This window comes from Bactrocera latifrons, unplaced genomic scaffold (genome assembly GCF_001853355.1).
Source record: "Bactrocera latifrons isolate USDA-ARS-PBARC rearing strain unplaced genomic scaffold, ASM185335v1 scaffold_269, whole genome shotgun sequence".
Lineage (NCBI taxonomy): Eukaryota > Metazoa > Arthropoda > Insecta > Diptera > Tephritidae > Bactrocera > Bactrocera latifrons.
In genome coordinates this window covers 265,527-280,371 of record NW_017536285.1, presented here as the reverse complement: position 1 = coordinate 280,371, position 14,845 = coordinate 265,527, and the positions used below count along the sequence as shown (strand labels likewise).

Below are 14,845 nucleotides of genomic sequence, written 5' to 3'. Positions count from 1 at the left end.
CCTCAAATAAAATAAATTTTATGCCACAAGAGCTAGCTGTCTAGTTATGAGTTGTAGTTATTTGTTAATTATGTGATATTAAGCAAGACTACGCAAGCTTGTGTAAATATCTGTATATACTATCACACTTTTGCTTTGACGCCCGACAAGTCTCATAACTGCCATAGTCAAAAAGGCATATCAATTTGTTGGTGCGTCAAATCGAGTTTGCTAAATGTTTATTGATTCAATTTAAAAAACCACTTTGACAACGTCGTTAAAGTCGTCATAAAATACAGATATGCACATAAACGATGCACATTTGTAACGCAATCATTTTGTTTGGAGCAAAAAGCCGAAAATCGTTTGCGTGAAATTAGACGAAAGAAAAATTACAAAATAATACAATTGAGCTAATCAACTCATTTTGTACACTCTTTTTAAATTTTTTAAATTTTTTTGCACTAAATCAGTTAATTAAAAAATGAAGAGAAATACTCATAAAAATTGATAGTGGTTTACAGACCATGTTTATTAACGGATTAGCCTAGTAACGAGATGAGAATCGTAACTTCGTCGTACACAAAAAAAAAAAAAAAAAAACTAAAAAAAAAAACAATAATCAGGTAGCTACACAAAAATTTTTGAAAACACACAAACATGTACATAGTTATATAAGAAATCTTGTCCAATTAGTACAAATGTCTCATTAGAGCCAAATTGTTTGCTTGAGAAATTTCAAACATTAATTAAATGAAGTCGCAGTGTTGATAGCTGCGACGGGCAAACAGCCAGCACACACGAAAATTTATACACATAAATATTTTTATACAAAATGGTATGTGTAGATATGTGTGAGTGCTCAGTAGAAACAATATAAATAAAAATGTGACAAATTAAATTACTTACTTCTTATATGAATGACAGTAATTAATTTTTAATTTCTTATATGAAGGCATTGTCGCGATTTTTTTACTTTTGGATTCGTTATTATTYTTTTATAATTATTTGACACACAAATTTTCGCATGCGATTTTTTTTTTTTTACTTTTGCATTCTTATACTTTTTTTCATATTTATGCGACAAACTTATTATACGCTGTTTGGGGTATAAATAGTACTCACATACATATATAAATAATATTGCAATATTTAGCTTATACCATTCTTATACCATATCGCAAATTTTAGTTAAGTATGAAATTCGTGCAGTTTCCAGTAGTCCAGCCATAGCTTGTACACTTGATTTTACAAATGTAGCAATAATTAAGGCAAGCTTCCTCAACATTGACAGACTAAACAAAATTGTTACGAAAAATCGAAAAACTGCCTGCAATAACAACAACAAAAGCGAATGTGTGTTCTTGTATATTAAGTTGCATTTATTTTCGTCTTCGATACATTTTAGAACAGAACTGAAACGACCTTTGTTGTCTACGAATCATTGGCTGCGCTCACAAACAAAYACACGCACACACAGACAGTCGGCTGGGCACTTCCTACATCTTGGCCTTTTAGCTTGTTTTCTAGCGAGTGCACACACACATTCGCATAAGTAAGAGCTTGAATGTACGTATTTTGACTATTGTTTTCCCAAAAAAAATTACATACTRTATATATGTATGTGTGTGTATGTATGTTTAAGTAACTTCGTAATGCTGTTGCCAATTTCACTTTTCACACGCAGACGACGCTGCTTTTGCGTAATTTTTCTGCAACAACAAAAGCACACACGCGAGCATCGCACATGCTACTACATGCTGCAGCGTAGCAGCGACGTGGCAGYGCCGGGGACTCCGCACAACTAACGTTGGCAAGCATTTGCTGCGTAAACGGCAGTGTTGTGTTGCATAAAAGCTGCTGCAACATGCTATGCACCGCCATTGCCACCACCCTCTTGTGTGCTGTCTTTAMGCAATCTTTAGTTTCTATTCAGCATTTCAGCAATCAACACAGCGGGCGCTTTTCTGCAGCATTACCAATTCTATTTATTTTATGTTGTTTTTTTATTTGCTTTCATGCGATTTAGTTTTAAGAATTTGTAGCACGTGTTAGATATATCTATATATTYTTTATAAGTGTGTGTTGTGGTACACGTTGTTGCAAATTAGGGCCTACCRGATCAACCTGACCTATCTTGTGTGTATATGTACAAACATATGTTCTACAAGGCTTTCCTTCACACTAATTGTTATGGAAATTCAAATGTTTTTTTTGTTTTTTTAATGTGAAGCACAATCGATGGAGTTCTGAATATAAATTCATTCAAAACGCGTCCACAACTTCTTTTGCACGAAAGAATRCAATGAACTCAATTATCGATAACTTTTTCCACTACTAAATCAAGACTTATGTCATAAAGAGCAYATTTAATATTGACCTCTAAAGCTTAAATAGAGTCTGGTTCTTTGCTAAAGACCAATGCCTTCAAATAACTCCACTAGAAGTAATGTAATGGTGTTAAATCACAACTTCTTGGAGGCATATTACAACTTCTTGCAATAATCGATTCTCCAAACTTTTCTCGCAATAATTCGGTTATTGCATATAAAGGGTCTCTTGTTGGAATCATATGGTGTCAAGATCAACTACTTTCAATTTCGGCCATAAAAAGTTGGTTATYATCGAACAAAAAGCRCACCMAACTGTCAAATTAGATGAATTTAATGTTTGTTCAGGAATAATTCATGGATTTTCTCTGCACCAGGATCGAGCGTTTTGTTTATTTACCGTATGACTCCTCATCGGAGAAGATGATTTTCTTAAAAAATTGTTTCCAAGTTGTTGCAAGACAAAATCGACAAATTTACGACGTTTACGGCGGTACAACGGCTTCATTTCTCGGGTGAGAATAATTTTATACGGACGCAAGCACAAATCCTTTCTTAAAATCCGTTAGGTTGTGGTTTGGAGCAGTCCGTAGTCCCAATTCTTGAGAACGTCTTGGAAACGATAAAGCGATTTTAGCAACACTTGCCTCGAGCGGCTCTTTGTCTTATTGACGCTTGATATGGAAAAAAAGTATTAGGCTCGAAATTTTCAACAATTYGAAGAATAGCGAGCACAGGCAAAAGCTTAGGAAACGTTGCAATTGCATGCAAATTTAGGTGACGATATACATATACATATATTATAGTGAGCCAAATAACGAACCTAATGAAATTTTGGGTCTAAATGAATTTATTAGAGTAATAATATCTTCTGACGGTAGGATTTAATTTTAAACGGCGGTGACAACACAGACCCTGTGAAATATATATATTATATATAAATGATGAACTTGTCATTGAGTGTTCGAGTTATCGATCTGAAATTTTGCACATGTTTTCATACTCTCATACTCACTTTTCTCTAAAAGAAGCAGCTTATTTGCGGGAAGCGCCGATATCCTGAGCACAATAGCCTGTGGAACTGATCTTGATCAAAAATAAATACTTGTATGGGGAACTGCTTTTATTTGAAAGAAAATTTTATGAAATTCGCTATGAATTATTGTCTATTACCACACTACAATCTCTGTACAAATTGCTCAGATCGGAGCACTAAAGCATACAGTTGTCATACAAACTGAACGATCAAATTGAAGTTAATTTTGTTATTTGAAAAAATTATGTTAATTATTTCACTATTTAAAGCCAAGAAAAATTTAAATGCATTTTTGCAGTTAAAAATATAGAATAATAGATATATTTAACATATACATATGCATTTTTAAMAAACTTAAAATTTCCAAAAACATATTCAAAAGTTCTATGTCTAAGTATAACAAACTTAAAAAATTAATTTCCATTGTAATGCGCATRATAATTGCGTGTGACATAAAAATGCATTTTTTACGACGCGCATTCGCGTGCCTTGGGTACAGTGCCGCTAGCATTTGTGCAACATGCAGCATAAAGAATAAAATTCTCAATAAAAAGCCTTAAAGTGCATGTCTGTGTATGTGYGTGCGTGTGTTTGTGTGTCRTTTAACTGTACTTGCACTATGCGCCCAATTCTAATTTCAACATGCCATGACGTCTATATTAAAAGGCACCAGCACATAAAGTAGGCCTGCAACCTGCGCCGCCTTTGCYTGTATCTTCTATGTCGCTTTTGCYGTCRAGTGCTTTGTCGTCCACTTTTTACGCGCCAAAATGGCCGGCATGGACAACGTTTTGCCACATGGCCGCACTCATAAAGGCACCAGAATGCACGCACTYTTCCTTGTCTACACCAAWAAATAATAATAACGCTTGCCGTTTTGTTGTTGTTTCGCAATGCGAATACAGCAGCAATAAATCGAGTGAAAATGCTGCGTTAATTACTTTCACGTTTTTATTGTTTATGCGAAATGTTTATGTGTGTGTGCGTTTTTGTATGTGTGTCAACAGTTTTGTGGGATTGTCATTCATTCACCGTTGTCCCTTGCAGGTGTCTAGAGAATTTCGTAATTTTCTGGTGCTTAGTGCGCTTGTAGAATGTAGCAATTAATTCTGAACTAATTGCAATGGCGTCAAATGTGCTCTAATTGTGGACAATGWGAATTTAATTCAGCAAAACTTTTCTAAAAATTTTGTTTTTTCAAAATTTAATATACAGACGTTGCCTTAGGAGCGAAAACGCAAGTACCATATACTAACAAGTAGTTGTCGAAGAGTTAATAAGGAAAACACTAAGCTGACATCGGCAAAACAGCTGATTTTGTCCAACTTGAAGTGTGTTAGAAAACTAAAAGAGTTCCGAGTATGAAGAGAATATGTTACATCTCAAACTTTATCTAGWTTTYTTACCAGAAGKTATCTTYGGAGATCCTAAAAAGCATATACAAGMCYAGCATGATGAYCTGAGTCGATWTAGTYATCCGCCTGGTTGATCGATGGTATTCATTGCCTTTTTGGTTTTAAATTCGGKYATAATTGTGGCTTGAGGCGCTGGTGCATTGTCATCGTGTACAATTCATGAATTGTTCTTCCACAACTCCACCCATTTTCGAGGGATGTTCTCACGTAAACGGTTTAATACGGCCAAATAGAACTCCTTATTGACTGCCGTAATATATTTATGATATACCACACCACGAATACCTAAAAAACAATGAGAAACACGTTGATTTTTAAATGGCACATTCCGATGATTGTTGACTTGTTTGCGTGTCCATCTCATCGGTAGTTATAATGCTCTCAATGTATCCGAATTCGCACGATCAAGCATGCCCAAAGTGACCTGTTTATGGTACTCTTTTTGAAAAAAAAAAAAAAAAAAAAAAAAAAAAAAAAAAAAAAAAAAAAAAAAAAAAAAAAAAAAAAAATTTGCTTTATCGGAACGAGTGGAGCAAGAATGCGTCTTATACCCAAAATATGTACCAAAATCATTCGAACGGACTCGCGAGAGATGTCGATCTTATTGCCACCTCTCTAACATAYGCATGGCGATTTTCAAGCACCATATCCTTAATTTTTTTAATATTTTCATGAGTTGAAGAGGTCGAAAATCATCAAGAACGAGGCATTTTTTCAATGATCTCTCGGCCAGCTTTGAAAGCGTTGTATCACTCGTAGGCTAAGCAACTTTTTGTACACTTTCAAGCTACAGGAAATACCTCTCAGCTAAAGTTAAAGCGTTTGCTCTTGTTTTACAATAGTTTTATATTAAATTTTAAAATTTATTGTTTATAAAATGTRTCATGAATATTTTATTCTAATTAATTTTAATTTAAATATTATTCTCTGCTCTACATTTGCAGTTACTTATGATACTCTGGCATTCTTCCATTTTCCAAACGGTGTTTTAACGTAATACATGCAGCTACAACAGCAATAAACAACAACTACTTAGATTACAATCGTGTTGAACGTAATATATAATTGTGCTAAGGGTAGAATCAGCCAAAGCGTAACAAACAAACAGTGCTTATAGTGGCCTAAAGGCGCATGCGCGCTAACAACAATTGGCAAAGCCAACGTCTGATGCCAATGCGTTTGACCAATAAATTGCTCCACCGCTGTGTGAATATTATTATGGCGAGAAGATCGACGTCTATGCAAAGTGAGAAAAAATGCATTATCAACGAGGAAGACGAAGATGAAAATCAGCGACAATTAAAATTATATTGTGTAAAATATTGCAACAATATGGTGACCTAAATACGTGGTACACGAGAAAAAAAAGTAAAAGCCATAAATAAATCATTATAAATATATTTAACAAAAAATATAAAAAATAACAACAAAAATTAAAAAAAAAAATAATTGAAATGAAATTCGCATGCTTAAAATAAGCGACTTGAAAAAAGTGTATTTTCCAAAATTTCAGAGTCAGCAACAGTAAATTTCCAGTTCAAGAAATCGAGTTTCGAAAAAAGTAAAAGTTAATTGCATTGATTTATTTTGCATACAATCAATAAATTAAACGACAAAAGAAAAATTGCATGCTTTATAACTGTACATGTATATACACAAGTTCATAATATATTATACATACATACATACATCAGCATATATAAAGTGCGAAACGAGTATTTTGGAGTACAAGGTGTCAATAATAAATTATCATTTTGTCAATTCAAAAAATTAAAAACCTGCTAGCGGATTCCCGAATACTTTCCAACAAAATTAAAAAAAAAAAACAATAAAAATACAATAACAACCGGGCCAACAAAACTGCATGACTTTTGGCAGCGCGAAAGCAAGAAGAATAGGATTTAAATACTTTAATACCGATCAAAGTGGCGACTTCTCCACAACGCGCTTCGAGTTTCTGTATCGAGGACTCTCTGTCGCACAATTAATACGACTTAAGCGCCTCTCCCGCCCCAAGCCAAAGTCAAGCGCAACTGACGCGTCTTTCGACCCTCCACAATTTTGTGTAAAAATTTCCACATTTACGCGCGTTCGGTTGTCGGCGAGCGTTATTGGCTTAACGCCGCTTATTTATCTCGTTCATGCGAAGGAATTTACGCGTGTATTGGAGGGCCCTAGCGCTGCTGGGTGCCCTCCTTTCGATAATCATTGATTGGCCGGGCATGATGGTGTGTGCGCTGCCAGTGACGCTATTGCAGCCAACAACAACAACGACAGCAACAGCAAGTGCAGCAACATTGCAACAGCAGCACGCTCTTACAATGGATAAATTATTGGCGGCGAATGCGACTTACGGCGCGAGCGCTGCGCTCCAAAATGCAACAAACACCTACCGCAGCGCTGACAATGCAGTTATTGCGGATGGCGTGCCAGTGAATGGAAATTTCACATTAAATATTAATTTAAATACAAATCGAAATAGTAGCCATAGTAGTCACTATAGTGAAAGTGAGCCGGAGCAAGAGCAGACGAAGCAGGAAGCGGAGCACGCGACGGCGGAATTGTCAAAAAGCCGTCAAGCGAAAAACGCCACCACCATTCTGGGCGCTAATGCGAACAACAAACGCGCAGGTGGCAGCGTAAGCGCGCATCAAGCGCGTGCGCAACATGCGTCGCCAACATCCAGCGGCGATCAGTTGCACAATGCGCAGCGCATCAAAATGCTGAATTTGATATCGAACAAGCGTAAGCGTAAAAAACTCAGCGGCAGCGCACCGGCACAAGAGCTGGATGACAGCAGCAACAGCAGCGGCAGCCGCGCAAACACAGATCAACCGGTGCAAACAACAGTTGCCGGCGATGATCATCATACTACCACAACAACCACCGCCACAACACCACTTAGTTTTAGTGCAAATAGTATTAGCAATAAATATTTAATTACAATTAATAGAAATCCTAATGAAAATCAACAAATGGCCACGGCGCCAAAACGAACGTTAAACAAACTCGAAACTACTACTACTACTACTACTACCACAACGACAACAGCAATACCTAACAATGTTAATAATAATATTGCTAATCGTTATGTTAACTATATTGAAGAGCAAGTGCAAGCCACCATCGATGTTGCGCCCGATGATGAGGCGGCGTCGTTATTTGGTAATATGCTCACCAGCACAAGCGCAAGCGATTATGAGGATCAGTATGAGAGCGCCAGCCGCTCCAGCATAGCCTACTTCTATACAACAGCGTCGCCCGACAATGATGATGCTCTGCGGAGTGCTGTGTCAGCGGCGCCGCGATCTCCCGCCTTCGCATTCGCCTCAGCGCATCACACTGCCATACTGTTGTCGCGCACGGAGCGCAGCRTGCGCCAACCAGCGCCAGCAGCGGTGCAGGCAGAGGTCAGCGCGAGTAGGCGCGCTGTACGCCATCATGGCGGCGCCAATAATGCTGGCATAGTGCGACGTTCCTCTGACGGTAGTCCGAAATCGAGAAGACTGAACAATTTTAGAAACTTAAATGGCAGCAGGCACGTGCCCAACAATTTGGATCGTAACGAGCGCTCGACCATCTCAAACTTGTCGGGTTTGTCGCGCAAAATCCAGATCTACATCAAGAATCGCTTCATACAATTGCTGCCGGACGGTACGGTGAATGGTACACAGGATGAACAAAGTGATTACAGTGAGTACGAATAACTATTTTTGTTTTTTAATTTATTGTTTCATTCGAGTATTATATAGCTGATAACATGTTGTTGATAATTTATGATTTTTGAAAATGAAGAAATCGCTACATGAAGTGGTCTTTTTTTTTGGTAAAAAAGAGACTTGCTTTTATTTTTCAAGATCTTATAATGGGTTCTGGAGCGCTGCTGTTTAGTTTAGTAAACGAAAGTGAAGGAACTCAAGTGTTGATCTAACACGTGGGATAGGTGTATGTAATATCGGCAGAAATATGAAATCAAAAATATATCTTCATATTTCGKTTTATTTCGTAAATTGGGCTAAGATAGAGTTAAATTTTTTATTTATATGAGCAAGAAAAATTGAGAGATATTTTTATGGGAGAACGAGACGGATATAAAAGCGACTTGCTATTCGTTGCCTTCAAAGCTCAGAGGACGCAAAAATATTCAAAATTGAAATAAAATTGAGCTCACACTTTTATTGTTTTTGTACAATTTTCTAAAGTATAAGTTTTACTAACGTTGTTCTTAGGGTTCATTAAACCAAAATTAGGTTAGCGTCTCAGTACTCTTTTTCAACACATTTGAAAGCGTAAATATATTAATTATAGCATTGGTATATTATTGCTGTTTACGCCAAATAATTTTCAATATTATTGCAATGAAAATATTAGAATTAATTAAGACTTAAATTTGCACAAGAAGACTCTGCGAAATATTTATTTTTGGAAAGGAAATCAGTTCCGCTGATGAAATAAATTTTAGTGTGTATATCAATATACTATAAAAGCTTGCATCATCACTTAAAATGCAAAACAACCTAACACCAAAAATTCGAAATTGAGTTTTTTTATTGCTTATGATTCACTACAACATATTACATCCAACATAACCCTTTCATAACCAATAAGTAACCATTTCATAACCAATAAATAACCATTTTATAACCAATATATAACCAATTTATTTATATTTATTAAATCGTGTTTCCTTCACTTTAACTTTATGAAAAGTGTGGTTACTATATACATACATTTTATGTGACTCTGAGTCCATTTCTTTTCGAGATTTTTTCACTTTTCTTAAGCATTAGGGTGGTTGCAAAGCTTATTCTGAAATTACATTTTTTCTTGTTTTATGAAAACGATAACTTTGTGCTTCTCATTATCCGAAAACAAAACTATTAAATAAAACAATATAAATATAAAATATGTGTAAATAAAAAATTTAAAAAATTAAAAAATATATATATATAAAAAAGTTCCATAAAAATATAGTATTTTTTCATAACTTTTGGCATATTTTGTCCGCCTATAATAAATTCATTAAATAATGGCACAAATAAAACCAGTTCATAATAAAAATTTGTCTCCATCATATCACACGATTATCTTTTAGCTTCTCAGCTCCGCAAAGTTCAAATATTTTTTGAAATTTTTGTTTTATAATTACACTCAATACTCACTCATCTCTTTTACCGTCAAAATCACATAAATTTACGCAAATTAGTGGGATTTATGGCTAACTTGTCACTAATGCTCTCAACAAATGTCTAAATTACATATACATATATATTCTTTTGGAACTTCTCCCCCACTGTTTCCACTTCAAATTGGGTAAACATAAATAATTGTCCGCCTTAATCCCGTCTACATCGCTAAAAAAACACTTTCTTTGCGCTCAAAAGATAATAATGACTTTCGTATGCTTTTTTGTTGTTTTTTTTTTTTTGTCCAAAAAAATAGTGTTGCATCGTTTTTTAGACACAACGCTGCTTCATCTGTGGCAGAAGCGTAGAAAATAAATCTTTGACTAATTAGTCATGCTTAAAGTTTATGCTTATTATACTACTTCTAATATGCTAAAAATTACCGGATAAAATTCTGTGTAAGGAAGTTTGTTTTGAAATCATTTCAGCTCTCAATTTGGTTAAACTATTAAGCCTTTTAATTTTTTTTTTTTAATTTTCATTTGAAAACTAAAAAATGCGCWGCGAAAATATTTTTCAGATATTTGTAGTTTAGTATCAAAATAACTTAAAATAATGAATAATGAAAATATTTTGTGAAAACTGCCTTTTATATATCAGACTTCAAGCCTCTGGGCTCTACAGTCCCTTAGTTTTTGAGTAATTGATCTGTAATTTTGAAAACGTCCATTTCTCACTAAGATGCTACTTATTCGTTGGACTCGATGATATCGGACCACTATAGCGTATAGCTGCCATACAAACTGAACGATCGAAAACACATGCTTATATGAAAAACTTTTTCAATTGATGATAAATCTTTACGAAATTTGGCGTAAATGATTAATTAATRTAGTTATGCAACCTCTGCAGAAATTGCTCAAATCGGATCTCTATAGCATATAGCTGCCATAGAAACTGAACAACCAGAATCACATACTTGTATGAAAAACATTTTCAATTCAGGAGATATCTTCACGAAATTTGGCATAGTTCATTATCAAAGGCAAAAATGCAATTTCCGCCTAAATTTTCTACAGCGGATCACTATAGCATATAGCTGCCATACAAATTGAAAGATGGCAATCAAGCTCCTCCAAGGAACATTTTTATTTGAGAATGTTGTAATAACTTCGCTGCAGCCGAATTTAACGTGTTTCTTTTTTTTATAATTTTACTGCTCTTTATTCTTTATTCACTTTTTTCTAATGCATTCAAACGATATATATCAAGACCTTAACGCACTTTCTATGGCAATTGCCACAACTTTTACTCTCATTGCCCTCTAATTAAAAATGTTTGCTCGTGCTCTGAACTTTCATTAAACGAGAAGCCATAAACAAAAAACAATGCAACGAGAAGTCACGCAAACAGTTACAATATCATTGCAACAGCGTTTAAGTAACTGCAATGTGGCAGCAAAGCCAAAGCGGTATCGATATACAATGATCGGCCGTAATAATTCAATCAACATAACCAGAAGTCAATTGACTCATGTTACGAGATACACACGTTGTTGATGTTTATCATTACCAACAGCCATCACTAATACACACACAGGCACACAAAGCATTGAACAAGCGTTCACATGCAGCCAAAAGCGGCAGCAACATCTTTCTGTCGAATTTCAATATGAAAAATGCAAAACCTCAGCGCTGAGTACTGTTACACACACTCATGCGATCACTTCCACAACCCCTACTCTTGTCACAACTTCTCTTCTTGTCGAGGCCGCGAATTTATTATTCGGCTGGCCAAAACACAGCACGGTCGGTGTGTTGGCCATACTCACGTCGCTTGCCGCTTTGCCGCTTTGCCGCCACTGAGCGACTGGACTGTCGTTGGTGGCGCGTTTAAATTGCTCGCGCTCCTGGCGGTTGGCTGATAGCAGGCTAACTGGCGATATGCCGTTGGCATGCGCGCACTCGTATCTCAGCCAACGCAGACTCGGTGGTTGCCTGTCTGTGGGTTTGGAGATTTTCGTTTTGCTTATGCATTGCAAATTTATAAACTGCAAAAATTTGATAACGAACAACACGTACCGTTAATATACAACAACGAAAAGGTAAAAGAAGAATTCCGAAAAGGTGCAAAGAGGGGGGCACAGGTAGGCAGCAATGAAATGCCGATGCCTACAASGGGCCTACAGCATACCAACCACTGAAAAATGCCTGGCAACAAGTGGTACTTTGTTGTTATTGTTGTTTGCTTTGCAATTTTTGTGACGTTGCTGTTGCCATGTCGTTGCCAAAACGGCGCGCTGACTCAAATATAATATTATCATTATCAATTTTAACGGCAACATCATCATTATCGTTGTTGGTGTAAATGTTGTCGTCAGCGTGTCTTTTGTTTTTGTGTTTGCTTTGTTTGGTTTTTGTGATTGACAGCGAAGCKCTCGATATGCCCGCGGCCAGTGGCGATCGATAGCGTGTGAATTTCGGGCATTAAGTGTGGGAAGAAAATTAAGAAAAAAAGTAAAATGAAAAAGTTTTACATTACAACAAAAAATTTTATGCTTTAATATGCTTTCAAGCAAAAATAAAGTAASTCGAAATTTCTATATACATAAGTGTTTTGTTAGTTTTTAGTGGTGGAAGAGCGCCAAAAATGCTTGAAAGCATAATATATATCTTTTGAAAAATTAAAATAAATTTTTTGTAAAAGATTAAAAAAATCTGTTTTCTGCACTAAATGCAAATTTATTAAAGTTACATGGGTTATACGAATTTTTTTTGTTAAGTTAAGACACAACTATGTAATGCCTATATTTTGTTTGAACGTTTTAACATTTTCTAAYTGCAGTTATGCTCTTTTTGGCGTCAAAAATATTATGTTTTTGATAGCTTATTTATCGGTTGTCGGTTGTATAAAWTTCAAATTTTCAGTATTCGGTTCAAAACTGCTGAATATCGAGTTGGGCAATTCTCTGTGTGAAAATAGCCTRAATATTTGCTCTAAATTTCAAAATTTCAATATTCAGCTCAAAACTGCCAAATATCAAGTTATGCTATGCTCTGTGTAAACTGACATACATTATTTTTTGGAATTTAAAAATTTCCATTTTTTTAAAAGTTGAAAAATTTTTTTTTCAAAATTTTCACCACACACAACGTTTAAAATGCAACATTTGAAAATTAAATGTAACCTTTTCTGTGAGACGAGGCCAACTGACCGTTTGTAGCCGCGTAAGCTTTCGCTTTATTGCTCTTAAAATGAAAGGCCGAAGCATTCAACGAAAACTAAAGCAAGTAATAAGTAGAAAAGAAACTAAAACAACAGCAAACAACGCACAACGCGATTGTTTTTTGGTTTCCAATTTTTTTATATTTTTTTGGTGAACGTGCCACCGAGCCTAATGCTCAAGTGTCCGCCGGAGATACAGTCSGCGGTGCGTTATTGGAGTGGCACACATACATGCATACATACATATATACATATGTATATGTTTTTTTCTATTATTTTTTTGGCATTTGATTTCACGATTCCAACACGAGCGCGGCCGTTGAGAGTGGCTGCCTGACCAGTGGCGTGGCGTGTYATGTCGACTTTTTTCACTGAACAATTCGGTTTTCAACCGGATTTCCATATTAAATATAATATAATGCTTGAATTACTTAAAACTAAATAGACGACGTTTAGGCTGTGCTCAACACKATAAGCTGTGATCGCTTGAGTTTGCTTAAGTGCCACTTGCAGCTAACAATGACTTGGTGACTGACTGACTAGCGGGCTGTCTACTTGGTCGTCGTCTAATTGGCAGGTAGCTCTTCTCAGTGATCTTTTGATAAATTAAATTGTATTTATGTAAATTGTTTGATTCGTTGAGTTGGCTGGGGTGCTATTGTCAGCGGTTAGCTGGCAGATAAATTAAAGTATCAAGTGTCTTGACAGTTTTAATTTTGGACACATTTTTTACTTTTGAAAGCGGGTGTTGAGATTTGTAGATAAAAAGGGGAGTGTCAGGCCGTCAGGCTAGCCTGAAATTACTTTTAATTTTTTTTTCCAATCAGTCTATATTTATATGCAAGATGCGTTATTTGAAGCGATTGAAAAATTTTTATTAATAMAAAAATTATTTAAAAAATTGAAATTGCCAATGAACAACACATTTATTTTTTTTTTTGGAAAAAATTAAATTTCTAACTACACACTCTAAGCGATGTTTTCGGAGTCATAATAAAAGCCTTCATAAAAAAAATTAATCCAAAAGCAAATAAACAATAAAATAAGGTACTTGAACTCGCAGCACAGCACGCTTAAATGCTTAGCAGCGCTTGTATTTATACAAAAATGTCAATCTTCATAACTTAAAAACAGTGTGACAAAGTAAAATAATGAATAATGATTATCAATATGAAAGTCGAAGTTAATCAACATATGTCTTTATATATATGTATGCAGTTCTATGCAATCACCAACTCTAAATAGTGTTTAATTCTACTTGGGAATCACTAGTTAGTGCTCGTGCTCACTCACAAACTCGGTGACCGAGTCATAAAAGCGACAAAGCATGACGCCGCTGATAAGCCAATAAATCGTTATATTTGTAATCATGCATGCTAATGTGTGTGTCTTCCTTGTATATACATAAATATGTGTGTATAGATGTGTTTGTGTAGTGCATGTATGTGTATGTTTGTTCAAGCCCATTAAATATGTCAACACGGCCAAAGACAAGCGTCGTTGCGCTCATCAAATGTCATRCATACATACATGCATGTATATGTATACGTTCATACATGAATCATGCAATACATAAAGCAAATAGTAATCTAGTTKCGATAATAAATAACCCAGCAGTACCTTTTTCGTAATTTGGCACTCAAAATTCCTTCGAAACTGTAGAAAGCTGTTGCACTAGTGTCATTTTTGGTATTGTTGTGGTCTTATTGTCGACATTAATAATAATATTTATCG

General features: G+C 35.4%; 1 protein-coding gene and 1 long non-coding RNA gene across 3 annotated transcripts in view; both read left to right on the top strand.

The window, feature by feature from the left end:
• Positions 1-6,370, top strand: part of LOC108969864 — a 47,348-nt gene extending 40,978 nt beyond the window's left edge. Inside the window, exon 3 of the long non-coding RNA XR_001993436.1 lies at positions 5,705-6,370. This is a non-coding gene — a long non-coding RNA (uncharacterized LOC108969864). The remainder of the gene's footprint in view (positions 1-5,704) is intronic.
• A 14-nt stretch (positions 6,371-6,384) lies between these two features.
• The window catches only part of LOC108969863 (probable serine/threonine-protein kinase DDB_G0282963), a 146,228-nt gene continuing 137,767 nt past the window's right edge, over positions 6,385-14,845 (top strand). For both annotated transcript variants that reach the window (XM_018934848.1, XM_018934849.1), the window contains exon 1: positions 6,385-8,453. In XM_018934848.1, the coding sequence (XP_018790393.1) occupies positions 6,902-8,453 (1,552 nt within the window). In that variant the 5' untranslated portion in view covers positions 6,385-6,901. The remainder of the gene's footprint in view (positions 8,454-14,845) is intronic.